Raw genomic sequence first — 22,978 nt, 5'->3', positions numbered from 1 at the left:
AACCCTTTCTGTCCGGACAGCCTCTCACCCGTGGCTGTCTCAGTCGCTGGCAGAATCCGTCAGTGGGCGTTTCTTGAACTTCTTCCAGCAAAGAAGTTCTTTGACGCCAAGCCTCCTCCTACTCTCCCTGCGCGGAAGCCTTCTGCGCAGGGAGGGTGTGGGCAGCGGAGGACCCGTGCTCTCCCCGCTGGTCTCCGGCGAGGAGTCCTGGAGCCTCCTCTCCGATTCCCCCATCTGCCCCCCTTCTCCACTGGTGTTACGCTGATTTCCTTCCCCAGCAGATGGGCTGCCTCTCTCCCTACTGGGACCCTCTCCGGCATCCCTCTGGAGCCTTCCCTCCGCCTCTGGCTCCGTTGGCAGTTCCCTGACATCCACCTCCCCCCCGGGACCCCCTCCACCCCCGGCCTGATTTTCCGATTCAACCTCGTCCCTTTCCTCGGCCGACGATGCGGGGAATCCCCTGAAGGAGCTGTCACCATCCTCTGAGGATTCAAAACCTGCATCTCACCCGCTCCGATCTCTTCAGAGGTGGGCCTCCCAGTCTGATTCTTCTCCCTCTGACATTCTGCAAACCCTGGGTTTTGCACGCGCCCCGGCATGCTGATCCCGCCTGCTCTTTGGGCTCCATCCCAAAGGAGGAGGAAGCAGGGAGCTGGGGTGTGAAAAGACTTGGAAGAAGTGGGTTAGATGATGAGGCATTTCACCGGGAAATGCCTGGTAGCTTTCTAATTACAGTGGTGCCTCGCAAGACGAAAAGAATCCGTTCCGCGAGTCTCTTCATCTTGCAAAGCAAGCCCATTAGTGGCTTAGCGGATTAGAGCTATTAGCGGGTTAGCGGGCTTAGCGGATCAGCTGATAAGCGGCTTAGCGGATCAGCTGTTAAGCGGCTTAGCGGATCAGCTGTTAAGCGGCTAAGCGGCTTAGCGGATCAGCTGTTTAGCGGCTTAGCGGATCAGCTGATAAGCGGCTTAGCGGCTTAGTGGATCAGCTGTTTAGCGGCTTAGCGGATCAGCTGTTAAGCGGTTTAGCGGGCTTAGTGGATCAGCTGATAAGCGGCTTAGCGGATCAGCTGTTTAGCGGCTTAGCGGATCAGCTGTTAAGCGGCTAAGCGGCTTAGCGGATCAGCTGTTAAGCGGCTTAGCGGATCAGCTGTTAAGCGGCTTAGCGGCTTAGTGGATCAGCTGTTTAGCGGCTTAGCGGATCAGCTGTTAAGCGGTTTAGCGGGCTTAGTGGATCAGCTGATAAGCGGCTTAGCGGATCAGCTGTTTAGCGGCTTGGGGAAAAGGGGGGGAGGGAAAAAACCCTGCAGGAACTCGCAAGACATTTTCGTCTTGCGAAGCAAGCCCATAGGAAATTCGTTTTGCGAAGCACCTCCAAAACAGAAAACCCTTTCGTCTAGCGGGTTTTCCGTCTTGCGAGGCGTTCGTCTTGCGGGGCACCACTGTACCCCCAAAGATTCATAGAATCATATTGGGTTCATTGAGTTGGAAGGGGACTTATATGTTTTCTAGCCTATAACCTGCTTATCGTAGGTAAAAGACAACCTTCCTCCTCCTCCTCCTCCTCCTCCTCCTCCTCCTCCTCCTCCTCTTCTTCTTCTTCTTCAGTGATCACTCATACCTGAGTACGATTGTCTTAAGAGTAAGTCCGTAAGTGACTGTGGAGGCCAATTCTGGACCCACACGTCCTGTCCTTCCACAGTGGGGACATAGCTTTCCAGGTAGGAGTTAATCACAGTGAGGGTTTGCCAAGCGTGCCGTCCTCTTAGCACGTTTCTTATACACGCCATCTCCAACTCCTCGAAAGATTCCATCAACGGCGTCTCCAAAAAATTCTACACATCACCTGGGAAGACAGGCGAACTCATGCGAGTGTCCTGGAAGAAGCAAAGATCACCTGTGTCGAAGCAATGATTCTTCAACATCAACTTTGTTGGACTAGCCATGTTGTGCGGATGCCTGACGATCGTCTTCCAAAGCAACTACTCCATTCCGAACTTAAAAATGGGAAGCGTAATGCTGGTGGTCAACAAAAGAGTTCAAAGACTCTCGCAAGGCAAATCTAAAAAAATGTAGTGTAAACACTGACAACCGGGAAACACTGGCCTGCGATCGCTCCAATTGGCAACCACAGTATCCATAAGGATATAAGGAAGACTTGCAGGATCAGGCCAAAGACCCATCTAGTCTAGCGTCCTGTTCTTGATCTAAGGTGGCAGCTGAAACGGCTTGTTCACTGCACTTTTTTGTTTTGTTTCCTAAGTTAAACACAGTTATTGCTTCGATAGCCTTGGCCTTAAGGCGGTTTGCGCGTGTGATTTTCTGACAGGCAAAGGCAAAAGAGAGTCATTTGTTAAAACAAATTGGGCAAACCGAGCCTAATAGTTGCATAAACTACACAGGGCTCTTGTTCAAGGGCAAAGCCGAAAGGGGATTAAGAGGCCATCGCTAACGAGGCTTTCCTGCTCCTTGAAATTATATCCCTCCAGCAATGTGCTGAAGGCTGGGGGTCCAAGCCCCAATTTGCTTCAAAAGATCTGGGCCCCTGAACATACACAAGCAAAGGGAGTAACTGATATTCTTAACATATATCCCATACTTGAAGCCACGTCCAGATAATAACCCCCCTTCCTTGCCCGTATAGAGAGCTCTCAACGACACAAATTGCAAAAACCTTTTAGCACGGGAGAGATTTGCTGTCCGAGCTGGTTTTCTAAACGTTCCCATTCTTCAGGAGTGAGGAAAGTTTTCAGTCCAGAGGATATTTCCAATGGAACAACATTCCCGGGGGGCTGTTTGCCCAGTGGTGGGTGGGACGGATCAGGGGGAAAGGTGGGGAGGAAGAGAGTCAAAAGTGCGAGGAGTGATGGATGTGGTTCTTGCCTTTGTGCAAACCTCTACATTCCAGTTGTTGCACAAGTCAGGTGCTTCGATATCCCACACATCCCTCGATCCATGGGTGTGTTGTTGTTTGGTCGTTTAGTCATGTCTGACTGTTCGTGACCCCCTGGACCAGAGCACGCCAGGCACTCCTGTCTTCCACTGCCTCCCGCAGTTTGGTCAAACTCATGTTGGTAGCTTCAAGAACACTGTCCCACCATCTCATCCTCCGTCGTCCCCTTCTTCTTGTGCCCTCCATCTTTCCCAACATCAGGGTCTTTTCCAGGGAGTCTTCTCTTCTCATGAGGTGGCCAAAGTCTTGGTGCCTCAGCTTCAGGATCTGTCCTTCCAGTGAGCTCTCAGGGCTGATTTCCTTCAGAATGGAGAGGTTTGATATTCTTGCAGTCCATGGGACTCTCAAGAGTCTCCTCCAGCACCAGAATTCAAAAGCATCCATTCTTCGGCAATCAGCCTTCTTTATGGTCCAGCTCTCACTTCCATACATCACTACTGGGAAAACCATAGCTTTTACTATATGCATCTTTGTTGGCAAGGTGATGTCTCTGCTTTTTAAGATGCTGTCCAGGATTTTTGTTCTTTTTTATTGTTGTTGTTGTTAATGCATAGGACCTCCCTATTTTCATCAGGGAAATGTTGGAGGGGATGGAAGAGGACGTCCCTTTTTTCATCAGGGAAATGTTGGAGGGTTATTTGCACCTGTACAGCTGAGTTCTTCAGGAACCCCTGGAACAAAATTGATTGTTTTTTCTTTGTTTGTTTTTAAGAGTGCGATTTTATTCCAAATGCAGAAATCTGAATTTCCTTGAGGCAGGATTTGCAGGGACCGAGGACGTTTGCATAGATTGCAGCTGGTACTTTGGACATGGGAGACATCCCACAGACTTATGTAAGGATCCGTTTAGTTAGACGATGAACCAGAAGGCTGCAAAAATCCCATCCATCTCTTTCCCCAAACTAAGCATAGGAACAGAAAAGTAATGTGCTACCCTCTTCAGGTAGTGACACCAAACTGCATGCAAGCAATTTTTTTTAAGGACATAATTTTCATTTATATTCAACACTTTTTTTTCTCCACAGAGCTTTGCACAAGTTTTAAGTCGAGCCTTTAGCCTATCCCATTACGGCTTTGACATTTTGTACCTTTTAAAATCATGGCCACTGGGCCTACCACCTCCTGGCAAATAGAAGGGGAAGAAATGGAGGCAGTGACAGATTTTACTTTCTTGGGCTCCATGATCACTGCAGGTGGTGACAGCAGTCACGAAATTAAAAGACGACTGCTCCTTGGGAGAAAGGCGATGGCAAACGTAGACAGCGTCTTAAAAAGCAGAGACATTACCTTGCCAACAAAGGTCCGTATAGTTAAAGCCATGGTTTTCCCAGTAGTGATGAATGGAAGTGAGAGCCGGACCATCAAGAAGGCTGATCGCCAGAGAATGGATGCTTTTGAATTCTGGTGCTGGAGGAGACTCTGGAGAGTCCCATGGACTGCAAGAAGGTCAAACCTCTCCATTCTGAAGGAAATCAGCCCTGAGTGCTCACTGGAAGGACAGATCCAGAAGCTGAGGCTCCAAGACTTTGGCCACCTCGTAAGAGAAGAGAAGACTCCCTGGAAAAGACCCTGATGTTGGGAAAGATGGAGGGCACAAGGAGAAGGGGACGACGGAGGACCAGATGGTGGGACAGTGTTCTCGAAGAGACCAGCATGAGTCTGACCAAACTGGGGGAGGCAGTGGAAGACAGGAGGGCCTGGCATGCTCTGGTCCATGGGGTCACGAAGAGGCGGACACCACTAAACGACTAAATAACAACCTTTTAAAATTGCTGCTGCAACATTTTGCTAGTGGTAGTCTTATTGAGGTTTTTTAAATGAGTGAGTGAGTGAGTGAGTGAGTGAATGAATGAATGAATGAATAAAGTAAAATAAAATAAAATAAAATAAAATAAAATAAAATAAAGTTTTATTGAATTTTGTTTTTTTTAATCTTTTTCCATAAATCACATTGAGGTTTGCTGCTTCCCAAACACAAAATCAATGCCATTTTTATTCTTTCTCCCGTCTATAATAATAATAATTATTTTATTATTATTATTTTATTTATTTATTTATTTATTTATTTATTTATTTATACCCCGCCCAATTCCAATTAAGCCCCGCCCTCCGAGGCCCCGCCCTCCCGCTTTCCCCCAATCCCAACCCTCCTTTCCCCCTAAGCCCCGCCTCTCCCTCCTTCCCAACATTCTCTCCCTCGCAAGGTAAAAAACAGCGGCGGGAGCTTAGACGGAAACCTCCGGCAGGGGGCGCTAGAATCCTTCGCCCTTCCTCCCTGGTCGGCGTCGCTCTAGGAAACTCGGCCTCCGCGGTGCAGGGAGAGGAAGCGGAAGCGGCCGGGGAGCTTCCGGTTCGGGACCGGAAGTGCTGGAAGCCACGCTGTGGGGCTGCAGGGGCGTCGCGCTCCGTGTCTGAATTGCTCGGCAGGCGGAGGGTGTGGGCCTGGGGGGGGGTCTGTGGGGTGCGGCCCTCGCCCCCGCCCCAATGGAGGCTGCTGGGGTGGCCCCTATCAGAGCCCAGTGAGTATTAGGGTGCCCCCCTCCGCACCCCAAACCTTCCCTAGACCCCCCTCCCTCCTTCCCTGCCCAGGTGCTGCACCCCAAGGAACATAGGAAGCCGCCCTGTGCTGAACCCATTGGTCGCTCTGTAGCTCCTGCACTCCCTGCAACGTCCTCCCTGGGGGTGGGGGGCGTGTGACCTTGGAATATTAATAATAATTATAATTACAATTTATTTTCTATACCCTGCCCATCTGGCTGGGTTTCCCCAGCCACTCTGGGCAGCTCCCACTAGAATATTGCCATGGGCCTGCTCAGTCCTAGGCTGATGCCCAAATAATAATAATTATTATTATTATTTTATACCACACCCATTTGGCTGGGTTTTCTCAGCCACTCTGGGCATCTCCCATTAGAGTATTACCATGGGCCTGCCCAGTCCTAGGATGATGCCCAAATTATTATTATTATTATTATTTTATTCCACACCCATTTGGCTGGGTTTCCTCAGCCACTCTGGGCAGCTCCCACTGGAATATTACCATGGGCCTGCCCATCTGGGCAGCTCCCATTAGAATATTACCATGCCCAGTCCTAGGCTGATGCCCAAATTATTATTATTATTATTATTATTATTATTATTATTATTATTATTTTATTCCACACCCATCTGGCTGGGTTTCCTTAGCCACTCTGGGCAGTTCCCACTAGAGTAACACCTTGGGCCTGCCCATCTGGGCAGCTCCCATTAGAATATTACCATGGGCCTGCCCAGTCCTAGGCTGATGCCCAAATAATAATAATAATAATTTATTATTTATACCTTGCCCGTCTGGCTGGGTTTCCCCAGCCACTCTGGGCAGCTCCCACTAGAATATTGCCATGGGCCTGCTCAGTCGTAGGATGATGCCCAAATTATTATTATTATTATTATTATTATTATTATTATTTTATACCACACCCATTTGGCTGGGTTTTCTCAGCCACTCTGGGCATCTCCCATTAGAGTATTACCATGGGCCTGCCCAGTCCTAGGCTGATGCCCAAATTATTATTATTATTTTATACCACACCCATTTGGCTGGGTTTCCTCAGCCACTCTGGGCAGCTCCCACTAGAGTAACACCTTGGGCCTGCCCAGTCCTAGGCTGATACCATAATAATAATAATAATAATTTATTTTTTATACCCTGCCCATCTGGACAGCTCCCATTAGAATATTACCATGGGCCTGCCCACTCCTAGGCTGATGCCCAAATAATAATAATAATAATTTATTTTTTATATCCTACCCATCTGGCTAGGTTTCCCCAGCCACTCTTGGTGCCTCCCAGCAGAATATTATACACACAGTAAATACATCAAACATTAAAAACTTCCCTAAACAGGGCTGCCTTCAGGTGTCTTTTAAAAGTCAGATGGGAGGGCGTTGCACAGGGCAGGAGCCACCACCGAGAAGGCCCTCTGCCTGGTTCCCTGTAACTTGGCTTCTCACAGTGAGGGAACCGCCAGAAGGCCCTCGGAGCTGGACCTCAGTGTCTGGGCAGAACGATGGGGGTGCAGACACTCCTTCAGGTATACTAGGCCAAGGCCATTTAGGGCTTTCAAAGTCCACCAACTGGGGGGTTTGAACCCCAGGCCTTCTGCATGCAAAGCAGGTAGCCCTCCTCTCCACTGACTGTAACCCCCCCAAAAGAAAACCAACCACCTTTATTTTCCCCTTCAACACCACCATCCCCAATTTCAGGCTGCTGACCCTGCCCTAGTAGGAAGCCGTTAAAAGCAACAACGCAGAGCAGCAGATCGGCACTGGGTTTTTGGTTTTTTATTGGTATATAACTGGTTGAAAGCCTCTGAATGGTGGTGGTGGTTTGTTTTTTTAAACAAAGTTTCTAATCAGATAAAAATAGCAATTGGCCGGTTTTAAAAAGCGGGGAAGGTGAGGAGGGTTAAACTCTCAGTCACTTTCCAAAACAGACCATGCACAACAGAGCTCTTTGCCTAGAAAAAGCTGCCTCATGCCCAGTTGGAGCACATTTCTGTCGGAGGGAGTGTGCCATGGTCTAATGTAAAGCAGGGAGGGTCTTCCCCAGTTTAGAACCTTTCCAAGGAAGATGAGCCTGGAGTTTCCCCACATGCAAAGCACATTCTCTGTTATAAAGCTGTAGTTTCTGATAATCTGCCTACCAAGTGGTGCAGCAATAAAACCGCTAGCACATTTGCAGAACTAAGCCAGGTTTCAAATTGGATGGGGGGGGACAACTGCATTTTGGGAATTCTTGCATTGCAACTCTTCATTTCTATAACAATGGTTGCAAAGCAAATTGTATCTTGGTAGCTTTGCAACATGTGCAGCAGGGCTTCCCTTATAGGAGAATCCCAATTCCTATGAATGCCTCTGTTTGAATGTTTCCTAAACCCATAACCTTCGTTCATGACACAAATCTCTGATGGATCATTTTCTCCTTTAAAAAGACAAACACATCTGCATGGAGCTTCTTGGAGCGTGTGTGGGGGGTTTTCATTTTTATTTCAGAGCCCACAGGGTGGTGTAGTGACTAGAGTATTAAACTAGGACCTGGGAGGTAAAGGGGGCCCTGACTATTAGGTCCAGTCGTGGCCAACTCTGGGGTTGCGGCGCTCATCTCGCTTTATTGGCTGAGGGAGCCGGCGTACAGCTTCCGGGTCATGTGGCCAGCATGACTAAGGCGCTTCTGGCGAACCAGAGCAGCGCACGGAAACGCCATTTACCTTCCCACCGGAGCGGTACCTGTTTATCTACTTGCACTTTGATGTGCTTTTGAGCTGCTAGGTTGGCAGGAGCAGGGACCGAGCAACGGGAGCTCACCCTGTCACCGGGATTCGAACTGCCAACCTTCTGATCGGCAAATCCTAGGCTCTGTGGTTTAACCCACAGCACCACCCGTGGACCTGGGAGACCTGGGTTCAAATCCCCTCTCAGCCATGAAGCTCAGTGCGTGACCTTGGAGTCAGTCACAATATCTCAGCCTTCACAGGATTGTGGGAAAGATAAAATGGGGAGTAGGCAGAGGAACATGTATGCAATCCTGAGACCACTGGAGATAAGATGGAAATAATAAATAAACTATTGAAACATTCTTGGCAGATGGGGTGCAGATTCTTCTGATGAGAAATGTTTTTGTCACCGTGTGGTAAAACAGAACCCTTATACGGTGGTACCTTGGCTCTTGAACTTAATCCGTTCTGGGAGTCCGTTTGACTCCCAAAACTGTTCAAAAACCAAGGCATGGCTTCCGATTGGCTACAGGAACTTCCTGCACTCAGTTGGAAGCTGCGTCGGATGTTTGGCTTTCAAAAAAACTTCCACAAACCAGAACACTTAGTTCCAAGTTTGCAGCGTTCAGGAGCAATTTTTTCAACAACTAAGCCGTTCTGGAACCAAGGTACCACTGTATTTAAGTTCTGAGTTAAAAACCGGCAAATCACAAAAATGTAGCCCTCTGGTGACTTAACCCCCCTCACTGTCTCTATGAAGCATCACTCGTAGGTGATGTGGTGTGGACACGGAGCTTCACAACTCTTCTCCCTTATAGGTACCTCTCTACAAAAGAAAAGTTCCACACGTACCTTGATCGGGAAGGGGAGGTGACGAATGAGAAAGATGGCGATGTGCTAGCTGCAGAGGACGGTGCAGAGAGTAATACCGGTGGAGACCTGAATGAGCCTCCTGCCAAACTGCAGAAGGTGGGAAAAGATGAAAGCAATGCAGAAGAAAAGAGCCCGCCGGAAGAGGAAAACAGAACTGCGAAGGATCCTCAGGGACGAAAGAGGGCCCGGGGACAGAATAAGGGCCGCCCTTGCATGAAGCCGACTCACTACGAGAAGAACCGCCTCTGCCCTTCAGTCGTCCAGGTAAACTATGTGTGAGGATGATTAGGACTTGATGAAGAGATTGACAAAATTTGAGAGCTCCTAGCCCTGTTAATGGCATGGGGATGCGGGTGGCGCTGTGGTCTAAACCTTGCCAGTCGGAAGGTCTGCGGTTCGAATCCCCGTGACAGGGCGAGCTCCCATTGCTCGGTCCCAGCTCCTGCCAACCTAGCAGTTCAAAAGCTCGCCAGTGCAAGTAGATAAATAGGTACCACTCCGGCAGGAAGGTGAACTACGTTTCCGTGCGCTCTTGTTTCCGTCACGGAAAGCCAGAGATCAGGCATAGATAAGAAACTAAGAGTGAGGAAGAAAAATTGAAAAGGTGAAAATAAAATTCTTACTGGGAATATATGTATATAACAACATCGATGATGGTTTGTATTTCATAAAAATTGTATGTTCTTGATAAGATTTTTGTTTTAACTCTATTCTTTCTTTTCTTTATCTTTTTCCTTTTCTTTTCTATTTCTTTGGTGTAGATCTTTTCATCATAACAGAACATAATGTATTTTCATTATGTGTAATGTTTAATGTGTAAATAAAGATACATATATATTTTTTAAGGTTTTTGCCACAGGTCACTTGTTGGACGTGAGGGGATTAAGGTGGGACTAAAGAGGAGTTTTGGGACATGGGTGGCGCTGTGGGTTAAACCAAAGAGCCTAGGACTTTCCGATCAGAAGGTCGGTGGTTCGAATCCCCGCGACGGGGTGAGCTCCCGTTGTTCAGTCCCTGCTCCTGCCAACCTAGCAGTTTGAAAGCACGTCAAAGTGCAAGTAGATAAATAGGCACCGCTCTGGCGGGAAGGTAAATGGTGTTTCCGTGCACTGCTCTGGTTCGCCAGAAGCGGCTTAGTCATGCTGGTCACATGACCCGGAAGCTGTACGCCGGCTCCCTCGGCCAGTAAAGCGAGATGAGCGCCGCAACCCTAGAGTCGGCCACGACTGGACCTAATGGTCAGGGGTCCCTTTACCTTTACTAAAGAGGAGGTTGCTGAATTGTAGAGTGTAAGACGACCAGGGCATGACCTACAACTTCATACTGTCTATATTTAAAAACCTATGCTACCCTCCTTTAAAGCAGCCTCTTTCTCTTGTTGAAGGAACGGGCCGAAAAGTGCTTCTTCGGCGCACGCTGCCGTTTCCTACACAGCGTCAAAGAATACATGGCCACCAAGCCGCCAGACCTGGGAGACAGCTGCGTACTCTTCAAGATGTTCGGCAGGTGCATGTATGGAGTCACCTGCCGGTTTGCTGCTGCCCACCTGGGCGAGGACTATGAGAACATCATCAATGAAGGCCTCTTGAAGCAGCGGGAAGGGAAGCCGCCAGCCGTGAAGAACAGCCTGGGCAAAGAGCTCCAGCAGCAGCTGCGCAAAAAGAAGTTCCCTTTCGACAAGTCCAGCCAGTACCTCTGCCGCTTAGCTAAGCCCAACCACGCGAAGGGGGCTGGGAACCAAGCGGCGGTCCCACACCCCGCCGCGGGGAGAGAGGCCGCGGACTCTTCCGCCTCCCCAGGAAGCGTAGATCTCAGAGTTGCAGGAGAAGAGGCGGCCAAGGTTGCTCCTTCGTCGCCAAACGAAGGTCCTACGCTGGAGGAACCGGAGAGTCCAAGTCAGCCGCCGGCCGCAATGGAATCCGCACTCAAAACGTCTGGGGTTGTGACAGATGAAGATCTCGTGAAACTCCGGCCGTGCGAGAAGAGAAAGGTAAGGGCTGTTTGTGTTACCATATACAGTCATAACTCAGGTTACAGACGCTTCAGGTTAGACACACCGAAACCCAGAAGTACCGGAACGGGTTACCTCCAGGTTTCGGCTGTCGCGCATGTGCAGAAGCACTAAATCGCGCTTTGCGCAGAAGTGCCAAATCGCAACCCACGCGTGCGCAGATGCGACGCTGTGGGTTGCGAACGTGCCTCCCGCATGGATCACGTTCATAACCCAAGCGTCCACTGTATATTTTTTTTAGTTGTTCAGAGCGATGCAGAGGTTTCACCTTCAAACCTCAGGGATGAATTAGACTCCACACACAGGACTTGAAGATGAATCTTTACAGTGGTACCTAGGGTTACATACGCTTCAGGTTACATATGCTTCAGGTTATATACTCCGCTAACCCAGAAATAGTGCTTCAGGTTAAGAACTTTGCTTCAGGATAAGAACAGAAATTTTGCTCCGGTGGCGCGGCGGCAGCAGGAGGCCCCATTAGCTAAAGTGGTGCTTCAGGTTAAGAACAGTTTCAGGTTAAGAACGGACCTCCGAAATGAATTAAGTACTTAACCCGAAGTACCACTGTACTTGTCAGGATGGCAACAATTGAGCAGTTTGCATTATTCATATATATTAAGTCTAGTGCAATGCATTTCTCGCCCTTGCGCCCAAGAGAGGGTTTAGTCCTTTTGCTTTCAAAACTCATTCATGTTGTTGTTTAGTCATTTAATCCGCCTCTTTGTGACCCCCTGGACCAGAGCATGCCAGGCCCTCCTGTCTTCCACTGCCTCCCGCAATTTGGTCAAACTCATGTTCATAGCTTCGAGAACACTGCCCCACCATCTCGTCCTCTGTCGTCCCCTTCTCCTTGCGCCCTCCATCTTTCCCAACAACAGGGTCTTTTCCAGGGAGTCTTCTCTTCTCATGAGGTTGCCAAAGTATCATTCGTGCATGAAGTATTAGCCCACAGCTAATTACCTCACCCTTCCTGACCCATGACTTGTATATTCATGATTTTGTCTTACAGCTTGATCTCTGCGAGAAGCTTTATTTAGCTCCTTTAACAACGGTAGGTAGATTGTTTGTTTGTTTGTTTGTTTGTTTGTTTGTTTGTTTGTTTGTTTGTTTTATAGACCCTCCTTCATCACAAGATCTCAGGGTGGTTCACAACCTAAAAATACAAGGTGAAAGCACACATAAATATTTAAAACTAAAACAACAAAATAATAGCTCCCGCTCCCACAAAAACATTTAAAAGGCTGTGGGATGTTAATCAGCCAAAGGCCTGGTTGAAGAGTAACTTCTTCCGGGGGAAAAAGCCTTTCTGGGGAAAGCATTCCACAAGCAGGGAGCCACTGCAAAAAGGCCCCGTTCTCGTGTTGCCCCACTCTGGACCCCATGTGGAGAAGGCACATGAAGAAAGGCCTTTGATGGTGATTGCAGGGTCCCGGTCAGTTCCTATGAGCAGGGGTGATATTTGACGTATTACAGTCCTGAGCCATTCAAGGCTTTATAGGTCAAAACCAGCACTTTGAATTAGGCCCAGAAACTGACCGGCAGCCAGTACAGTTGGGCCAGGATCTCTGCAATAGACTTAAACCATCTTGTCCCAGTGAGCAACTTGGCTGCCAAATTCTGCACCGGCTGAAGTTTCCAAACCGTCTTCAGGTAAAGGTAAAGGTACCCCTGCCCGTACGGGCCAGTCTTGCCAGACTCTAGGGTTGTGCGCTCATCTCACTCTATAGGCCAGGAGCCAGCGCTGTCCGCAGACACTTCCGGGTCACGTGGCCAGCGTGACAAGCTGCATCTGGCGAGCCAGCGCAGCACACGGAACGCCGTTTACCTTCCCGCTGGTAGGCGGTCCCTATTTATCTACTTGCATCCGGGGGTGCTTTCGAACTGCTAGGTTGGCAGGCGCTGGGACCGAACGACGGGAGCGCACCCCACCGCGGGGATTCGAACCGCCAACCATGTGATCGGCAAGTCCTCGGCGCTGAGGTTTTACCCACAGCGCCACCCGCGTCCCTAGCCCTATGTACAACGTGTTGCATTAATCTTACCTGGAGGCTACCAGAGCATAGATGACAGTAGTTAGGCCATAGCTGTCCAGATAGGATTGGATTGGATTGATCTTTATTACGGCCATTGGCCCATCACACGACAGTTTCCCATACCACCATAATGTACTTGAACCTCCAAATTTAAAACCTCCAAAACTTACAAAAAACTGACAAGAACCAAAGCAAAACAAAAACAAAAGACCAACATCATACATTACAAAATTTGTAACATAAACATCGCCCTCTGCTCATAAATTAATAGAAGACATCAATGGTGATAATACCTAATTACATCCTAAAACATAGATCATGGTTTAAAGGGATTATCCGAGCCACACAAGAGTCCGTTTCTCTTCTTTAGGGATAGGACGCTGATCAAGAATCTGGCAACCATGAGTGATCTTAGGGGGTCATCATCATTTAATAGATATCTCAGTTTGGCTTCAGTTGTATCATCGGCAATTCCCTTAAGATATTGAGCAAGAAACTTGCTCCTGGCCGATAAGTGAAAAGCACAATCAAGAATTATGTGATGCAACGATTCCGGTGCCCCACAATTACAATCACATAAGAGCGATATCTGTCCATTGGAGAATCTATTTCTCAGCACGTTTGATGGGAAGGTGTTGAATCTTGCCTTTACAAAGGCATATCTATGAGCCGAAGAAGTTAAGGAATTCAAATAGTTTGGGAGCCTTAAGAGGGGTAATAAACCAAGGTTTAGAGGTGAGCAGGTACCATTGCCCAAGACCATTTTCTGCTGCAAGTCCATCTCCTCTAGTTTACAGGTTACTGTTCTTTTAGCTGGAACTATGTCCTGCTCTAATAATTTGGATGGGGAGATTCCCATTGCTGTAATTTTCAGCTGTAATTTTTTTACCCATGGGCTCTGGAAATCATCTCTCCACATACATTGTATCAAGTACAAGTTTGGGAGATTGTGCCATAGAGATAACCAATGACAAAGTATGTGCTTCCACAGAGCGTTTTCCAGGGATACAGTGTTAAGTTCCATGCGTAACGCTGTATTACTTACACAGTTGGGCAGTTTCAATATCCCTCTTAAAAACTGATTTTGAATAACCTCTAGGTGAGATAGATTGACAAAAGTCCCCCAAATTGAGATGGCATAAGCAATTGTCGGAATCACCTTGGCCTTGAAGACTTTCAACGCCGATGGGATATGAAGGGCCCCATCGGTGAAGAAGAATCGCAAGATCGCCAAGGAGATAGCTTTGGCTCTATTTGTAACATAGGCTACATGGGCCTTCCATCTAAGGTTATGTTGTAACCAAACTCCCAAATATTGGAATTTATAGACTTGTTCGATGGCTCTCCCATCAATTTTCCAATTATGGAGTTTCCGGCTCTTTGAGAAAACTAGTATCTTAGATTTCCCATAATTAATTGTAAGGGAATTTGCGTTACAATATGATCCAAAAATTTTCAAGGCCCTTCTGAGACCTACTCTAGAAAAGGAAAGGATGACAGAGTCATCCGCATATAGTAACAAAGGGCAGCGATAAAGTGCTAGGCGGGGTGCATGAATCCTTTCTTGAGCCTCTATTAGGGGAGTCCTCATGTCGCTTATGAACAAATTGAACAGGAATGGAGCCAATATACAACCCTGTCGGACACCTCTGTTAATGGGAATTGAATTGGTGAGATCACCCTCCGGGGTGAATCTCACTCTGGCCGCTGAGTTCTCATGGAGTTTGATTATTAGCCAGAGAAGCCTTCTGTCGATGCCCCAGCGGGTGAGTTTTTCCCAGAGGATGTTCCTGGGGATACTATCGAATGCTGCCCTTAGGTCAATGAATGCCACACAGAGTTGGCCACCCTTTGGGGTGGAATATTTCCAGGCAAGATGCTGTAAAATTAGAATATGATTAATTGTTGACTGTTTTGGGCGGAATCCAGCTTGTTCGGGCCCAATTAATTTTTTCTCTTCGGACCACTGGATAAGTCTGCTCAGCAGGAAGCGGGCATACAGTTTCCCCACTATTGAGAGCAGACTGATATTTCTGTAATTCCCCGGGTCATCTGGTGAGCCCTTTTTGTGGATTGGAACGATAACAGCGTCCTTCCATACTTCCGGGATCATTCCAGAGTTGTTAACGGCATCGAAGATGGTCGCCAGGACTTTGGCCCACCAGTCCGCGTGGTATTTTATAGCTTCTGCCGGGATCAGGTCTGGCCCAGGTGCTTTCCCTGTTTTGAGTTTAACGATCAGATCATGGATGTCTTCCGGATCCGTGGGGGGCCAGAGGGGAAGCTGATCTTGGAATTCATCTCTTGTGTTAGCAATACAGTCAGTTGTGGCAAAGTAATTTTTTAAGTAAGATTCCCAAACCGGGGCAGGAATAATAGTCAAAGGGTATTTTTTAGTTCTTTTATTTACAAGGAGCCAAAATTGTCTGGAGTTCCGTGATGATGAGGCTTCTATGATTGCCCGCCATTGATTCGCTTGCCATTCCTGTCTGGCTTCCTTTTGAATTTGCTTGTAGGCCGATTTTGCTTGGAAATATTCTTTTGGCAAGACTGTTGCCCCGGAGGCTTTATACTCTTTGTAGATGTTACCAAGAAGTTGTCTAGCCTGTTTACAAGCACTGTTAAACCACAATGCACCTATCTTCCTTTGTGTTCGGTTTATTTTATGCGTCGGGACAGAGAAAAAAGACCTTAGATCTTCCGACAAATTCGAGAATAGTCTTAGAGTTTGGTCATAATCATCACAATCCTCGATTAAGCCTGAATATGCTTGTTTTAGTCCTTGTTGAAAATATGCTGAGTATTTTTGGGCCTGTAGTTCGGACCATTTGACACTTTTGATTTGCAATACTGAGTTCGTAATCAGATGTGTTGGGTGTCTGTCTCCATCTGGGGTCCAGTCTATAGTCATTATGGTGACCAACGGTAGGTGGTCGCTCAATTGAATATTTTCAACTTTAAAATGGGAAAATTTGGGGAATATATCATGAGATACTAACATATAATCCAGGACACTGTTTGCAGAGGAGCTTATGTGTGTAAACACCCGGTACGTCAGGCGGGCAATTCCCGTTTAGAATCACTAGGTTTAGACGTAGTACCAATTGGTAAAGAAGGGTTCCTGCTTCATTTACCCTTTTGTCTTTGGAAAGTCTTTGATTATGGAGGGAGAGGTCATTAATGAATTCTGGGCTTATCCACCATTTGGCTTTGATTAAAGACTCCCAGTTGGTTGCAATGCGAGCATTGAAATCCCCTGCTATAACATTGGGTATATTGGGGTATTTGGAGTGACAAAGAGTAAGATGTTCCTCCAAGATTCCCCATTTATTGTATAAGTCTGCAATGTTGCCTCCAGGAGGAAGATAAACATTTGTTATAACAAGTTCAAAGTTTTTCCCCGTAACCAGGGCTGTAATTGCAAAGGTGGAAGCGTTTACAAGCGTGAGTTTTGCCTGTATTTTCAAGGAAATTGCTATAACTAATCCTCCACTAGGCCGGCCTCCTTTAGTAGACGGGCATGCCGGTAATGATGTAACATCAAAACCATTAATATCTACTCTCCCCTCTTCCCATGTTTCCTGCAAGAGAATTACTTGGTGTGAGTTTATTAGTTTTACAAAGTCCGGGTCAGATTTTTTCCCCTTCCAACCTGCTATATTCCAGCTTAGAAGGGAGAACGGGGGAAGATTTGACTGAGGTTTGGGTAGTCACAATGGAGAAGGGGGGGACGCTGATCTTGGTGGGTTGTCAAATTTAAAGAAGTCAGTAATTTTCCTTTGACTAATGGTAGATGACTTCTCTCCTTTTGGCGCAGGTGTGCCTCTTGAGCTATTGTGAATAGAGATAATATTTGACGTTTTTAGCTGTCGGGCCCAACTAGGCCCTGAAGATGCTCCTGCCAAGTCCACTGGGTCCGTCCTCTTTGGGGATCTAACCGATCCACTTGTGATCATTTGGTTTATATGTCCTGCTGGGTCTTCAGTCCACTCTGTGGTGACTCTCGGCATTGTGGTGTCTTCCTCACATGATTGTTGGATTTTTGGTGCAGAAGCCTGGCCTGAGGTGGCCACTGCCGTCTCAGGACGTGGATGGTCTTCGATGTATGTTGATTCCAAGTCCGGCATGGAGGGGTGAAGGGACGCCGTCCAGATAGGGGCATAGCTGGGCCATCAGCTGAAGCTGATGGAAGGCACTGAGGCCACCTGCACCTCAAGTGACAGTAGGGGATCCAGGAGTTCCCCCATGCTATGAACCTGTTCCTGCAGAGGAAGTGTAACCCCATTAAGTGCAGGTAACCTCCCATCCATCTGGCCTAGGGAACTGCCCGCTAACTGCCTCAGGCTGTGTCCTGTGCTTCAGTTTGTGTGTCATCAGCATACAGTACCTCAGGTTACAGACGCTTCAGGTTACAGACTCCGCTAACCCAGAAATAGTACCTCAGGTTAAGAACTTTGCTTCAGGATGAGAACAGAAATCGGGCTCGGCGGCGCGGTGGCAGCAGGAGGCCCCATTAGCTAAAGTGGTGCTTCAGGTTAAGAACAGTTTCAGACCTCCAGAATGAATTCTTAACCAGAGGTACCACTGTATAGCTGACCACATACTCCCAACTGGTATTCCAACTCCCCTTTCCTTACCCGAGAATAGCTGCCCCCGTTATTCATATGTAGCTGAATTTTTGTCACCTTTGCAATTTCTTACAGTGAAACCCGTATGCCCCCTGGCTGCTGTGACAATTAAAGCATGCTGGTTGTGCGGGGAGAAAGAGAGTTCTGCTTAAGGCTTACAAAAACAAGATACAGTGGTACCTTGGATTCTCGAACAGCCTATTTCACGAACAACTTAGAACCTGAACGTCGCAAACCCGGAAGTGAGCGTTCCGGTTCTCGAATGTTTTTTTGAAGTCGAACAGGTCCTGATTTTCCATTTTTAGTGTTATGCTTCCGATTTTAGAGAATTGGCGCTGATTGGGCCGGCGAGGAAAAGCGTCCCGGCAGCTCTCTGAAGCCCTGCCGCTTTGATGTGTGTGTGTGTGTGTGTGTGTGAGAGAGAGAGAGAGAGAGATCTTGAAAGACTGTGCTGATTGGGGTGGTGGGAAGAAGTGTTTTAGGGGTAGTTTTTCAATAGCCTGGAACGGATTAATCCGTTTTGCATTACTTCCTATGGGAAAACGCGCCTTGGTTTTGGAACGCTTTGGTTTTGGAACGGACTTCCAGAATGGATTAAGTCCGAGAACCAAGATACCACCGTATCGGAACATCTGGTTAGGAACAGGTGAAAAGCTGGAATTGTGAATTGGTTGAAATGGATGAAGAGGCCTGGCACTTAGCTGCAGCGCCAGCCGCTATTCCCATTCAGTCTTCAAACGCTGCATGTTGTGAGATCGGGCCATGTCTTTGTTTAAACATGGTGTCTTGCTTGCGCTGTCTCGAGACCTGCCCTGAGGCAACCGTAACACTCCATTCTCCTGATTTCTTCCGGGGATTCCAGTGCGGCAACCTTCCTTTCCGAAGAATATGCAAGCGGTTTGGGGCGGACGTCACCTGCGGTGAGATGGCCGTTTGCACGAACCTGCTCCAGGGGCAGTCGTCCGAGTGGGCATTGCTGAAGAGACACAACACAGAGGATCTCTTTGGCGTTCAGGTAAATTGAAGGGAGACTCACAATACGGCCACACTGGGGGGCGGGGGAAGAGAGAACAGGAGCAAGCCGCTTCTGAGGCTAATGGAGATGGCCTTGCTGGACTTTTTCTGGCTGCCGTCTTCTACCTGGCTCCATGATGCTCAGAAAGTGGCCCCAGTTCCCCATGGCTGGTGGCAAAGGCCGGACTGTGCTCCCTTTCACCTCTGCCTACCCACAGCTGCTGGAGGTTGGAGAAGAGAGTTCTTCCTGTTGGGAGGAGAGGGAGAGAGAAAGCTCTCTGCAGCTCCTGAAGGAGCGTCTCCACCCCCATCGTTCTGTCCGGACACCGAGGTCCAGCTCAGAGGAACTTCCGGCAGTTCCCTCACTGCAAGAAGCAAAGTTGCAGGGACCAGGGAGAAGAGTCGGCCGAAGAAGAATGGAAGAAATTTAAAGACTATCTACAGAAATATTGTAAAATTAATGAATGTTAGAATGATGTTGGATAGAAATTAAGTGGTTTCCAGCTGTAATGCTTTAAGGGAATATGAGAAATAGGCTCAGAAACAGGTTAAAACTTAATGGCAAGGATTTGCTGAACTAACAATTTGAATTGGAATACCAAAAAGGGAGGTATGAGGAGGTCCGGGAAACATGTTAAAGGAAAATGAGAAATGGAAAATCTGCATGTTTCTTTTTTTTAATTATTTTTACTTTTGTATTTTTGTTACTATTTTTTATTTTATTTTTACCTTTATTGTATTATTATTAAAAACCTTAATAAATATTATATATTAAAAAAACAGTTGCAGGGAACCCGGCAGAGGGCCTTCTCAGTGGTGGCACCCGCCCTGTGGAACGCCCTCCCACCAGATGTCAAGGAAATAAACAACTACCAGACTTTTAGAAGACATCTGAAGGCAGCTTTTAATATCTGATGAATTACTGTATTTTAGTATTCTGCTGGAAGCTGCCCAGGGTGGCTAGGGAAACCCAGCCAGATGGGCGGGGTATAAATAATTTATTATTATTATTATTATTATTATTATTATTATTATTATTATTATTATTATTCCTCCTCTGGCTGATAGATGCTCCCGCATGGGAAGCTAATAGGCCTCAATAACCCTCCCCTCCAGGAATTCCCTTTTATTTTATTTATTTTATTTTAAAAATAATATTTATTAAAGTTTTAAGGGTTACAAAAAACAAAAGTAAAAACACCATATTAAACAAAAGCAAGTCAACGCGTCACAATGAGTAAAAAAGAAAAGGGGGAAAAAAGAGAAGAACAGAAAAATACAAACAATTAAAAAACACGGCAACTCTTCCCATAATTTATCTTTCATTAGCTTGTTTCCTTGACCTCCTCACACCTCCCTTTTTTGTATTCTAGTTCAGTTAGCTATTTCAGCAAATCCTTCCCATCTTTTCCAATTTTTGTCCTGTAATTTATCTTAATATTAATGTAACTTTACTTTCCCTCCTTTCACCAATTAACAGTCTGTTTTTTCCTAAACCTTTATAACATTTCTGCTAAAACCACATAAATTCGTTCCAACATCATTCTAACATTCATTAATTTTGCAATGTTTCTGTAAATAGTCTTTAAATTTCTTCCAGTCTTCCTCCACCGACTCTTCTGCCTGGTCTCGGATTCTGCCAGTCATTTCTGCCAGTTCCATGTAGTCCATCACCTTCATCTGCCATTCTTCCCGGGTGGGTAGATCTTGTGTCTTCCAGTACTTTGCAATAAGTATTCTTGCTGCTGTTGTGGCATACATAAAGAAAGTTCTATCCTTCTTTGATTCCCTTTTAAGGCCACCTTTAACCAAGAATTCCCTTTTAAGGCCACCTTTAACCAAAAGCCATTGCCAGCTTCATCGGTAGTTAGCAGAAGTATGGAAGATGATATACTTTTGTTGGGGGTTGTTTTTAATACTGTCTCCTTGTTCTGGATATTATAAACCCTCATTTGGAGTTGCCTTGTTCTCCTAAGCGATGGTTGACACTGGCCATAGTTGCATTTAGACATAGCAGGCTGGGGCCGAGGCAGGAGCTCCCAAACTCCTTGCCACAGCACTGAAGGGAGGAGTGGTGGAGATCAGCCATGATGCTCATGCGATTTGCACTAGACCGTAGTCTTAAGTCTGCCATGCCTGTCTTTTCACTGTATTCTATTGATACGCTCTCTTTTGATTTATGTAATTCGTGCTGAGTGGGGTGCAAACCTCAAAAAGGCAAGTTGGGGAATTCTTGCAGATAGTTTGGCACACATGCAATGCCTATAAGCTGCTCTCGTGAGTTGGAGCACCCCTTTGACCCTCTTTCACCCGACGCCTCTGCAGCTGGAAGGAGCGTTCCCAGACACCATGACCAAGTGTGCAGAGCTTCTCAACCGGACCATCGAAGTGGATTTTGTGGACATCAATGTGGGCTGCCCTATCGACCTCATCTATAACAAGGTAGCCCATTAAGCCCTTCAAGCACGCTAGTGCTTTCAAGCACTAAAAAGGTAAAGGTAAAGGACCCCTGACAGTTCAGTCCAGTCGCTAACGACTCTGGGGTTGCGGCGCTCATCTCACTTTACTGGCCAAGGGAGCTGACGCTTGTCCTCAGACAGTTTTTCTGGGTCATGTGGCCAGCAGGACTAAGCCGCTTCTGGCGAAACCAGAGCGGTGCACGGAAACGTCATTTACCGTCCCGCTGGAGCGGTACCTATTTATCTACTTGCACTTTGACACGCTTTCGAACTGCTAGGTTGGCAGGAGCAGGGACCGAGCGATGGGAGCTCACCCCGTCACGGGGATTTGAACCGCCGACCTTCTGATCGGCAAGTCCTAGGCTCTGTGGTTTAGACCACAGCACCACCCGTGTCCCTAAGGGAAAATTAGGGGGAGGGACTAATCCGAGGGGACTCGGGGAATTCATTTCAAGTATGGCACCCTCAGAAACAAATCAGAAGGGAAAAGCTTGGAGCATGTGTTTCGGAATCAACCTACATGTTTCTAGTTTTCTTCTCCTTGAGGTGCTAAGCTTCCAGGTCATGCTGGCCACATGACCTGGAAAAACTGTCTGCTGACAAACACCGGCTCCCTCGGCCTGAAAGTGAGATGAGCGCCGCAACCCCAGAGTCGTTTGCAACTGGACTTAACTGCCAGGGGTCCTTTACCTTTACCTTTAAGTTTCCCTTCACAATTCAACACAGTCCGTTACTTAGCTTGGAAGCAATGGGGAGTCTCAAAGGAACTTCTCCAAGTCTTACAAAATTGCAGCCCACCTTTTTTTTCTTTTTAAATAAAAGTTCTGCCAAGTTGACACCTCTCCCTCCTTCAAGCTGATGGACCTGTGGCTAATCCTATGGGAAGCCCAGACCATCAAGGACTGAAATCAGGTCAGAGATTATGACCTTCACCCTCCCTCCCTCCCCCCCCCCAGTGATCTTTCAAAACACGCTTCACCCTCCTCTCCTTTCTCTTCCCAGGGGGGAGGATGTGGCTTAATGAACCGCCCCAACAAGTTTGAGCAGATTGTCCGAGGCATGAACTACGTAAGTTGGGGTTGGGTGTGATTTTTTCCTTGGCTGGCTCCTAGCAGTCCCTGGTTTCATTCGTGCTTCTGTTCCCCCGCGTTGCTCCTTCTTGCAACCACGGTCATCCTCTTCGTATCAGCTTTGCACAGCGTCACATAATCTGCAAGCTTTGACCCGTTTATTGGCTCCTGCTTTGTGGCGAATGTGTCCAGGGCCCAGGGCAGACCAGCAAGATGGGTGGGGTATAATAATCATAATTATAATCATCACAAGGTAATTATTACAAGGCCCTTGTGGTGGGGCGTGGGGTTCTTCGATACGATACGATAATCAATACGATACGATACGATAATCTTTATTGTCATTGTCCCATACAGAACAACGACATTGGAAAAATCTACATGAGACATTCAAAAGCCAGCAAGCCCGCTATCCCAGCTATCCCAGCCTGGTTAGCCCCCTAAAAACTCTGATACCCCATAATACAATATACTCCCATAGAGACTACCTTGCACTGCATTTAAAACCAAAATCGCAATTAAACAGAAACTGTTTCTCAGGCGGCTAGTCCTAGTCTTTATAACCCTGTACCTTCTTCCAGAAGGCAGAAGCTGAAAGAGATCGTTTCCGGGGTGCGCACTATCCTGCACTATCTCTGAAGCTTTCTTATGGCACCTGGAAGCATAGATTTGATCCAAGGTGG

The 22,978-nt window shown here is 47.3% G+C and overlaps 1 protein-coding gene across 1 annotated transcript in view; it reads left to right on the top strand.

Annotated features, from left to right (window-relative positions):
• Nucleotides 1-5,326: 5,326 nt before the first annotated feature.
• The window catches only part of DUS3L (dihydrouridine synthase 3 like), a 29,341-nt gene continuing 11,689 nt past the window's right edge, over nt 5,327-22,978 (top strand). The window contains exons 1-7 of the mRNA XM_081895554.1: nt 5,327-5,471; nt 9,026-9,344; nt 10,465-11,070; nt 12,101-12,142; nt 18,615-18,767; nt 21,092-21,208; nt 22,228-22,293. Of these exons, the coding sequence (XP_081751680.1) occupies nt 5,437-5,471; nt 9,026-9,344; nt 10,465-11,070; nt 12,101-12,142; nt 18,615-18,767; nt 21,092-21,208; nt 22,228-22,293 (1,338 nt within the window). The 5' untranslated portion in view covers nt 5,327-5,436. The remainder of the gene's footprint in view (nt 5,472-9,025; nt 9,345-10,464; nt 11,071-12,100; nt 12,143-18,614; nt 18,768-21,091; nt 21,209-22,227; nt 22,294-22,978) is intronic.

This window comes from Podarcis melisellensis (genome assembly GCF_964234715.1).
Source record: "Podarcis melisellensis genome assembly, chromosome: 18".
Taxonomy (NCBI): Eukaryota; Metazoa; Chordata; class Lepidosauria; order Squamata; family Lacertidae; genus Podarcis; species Podarcis melisellensis.
This window is presented reverse-complemented; position numbering and strand designations above follow the sequence as displayed.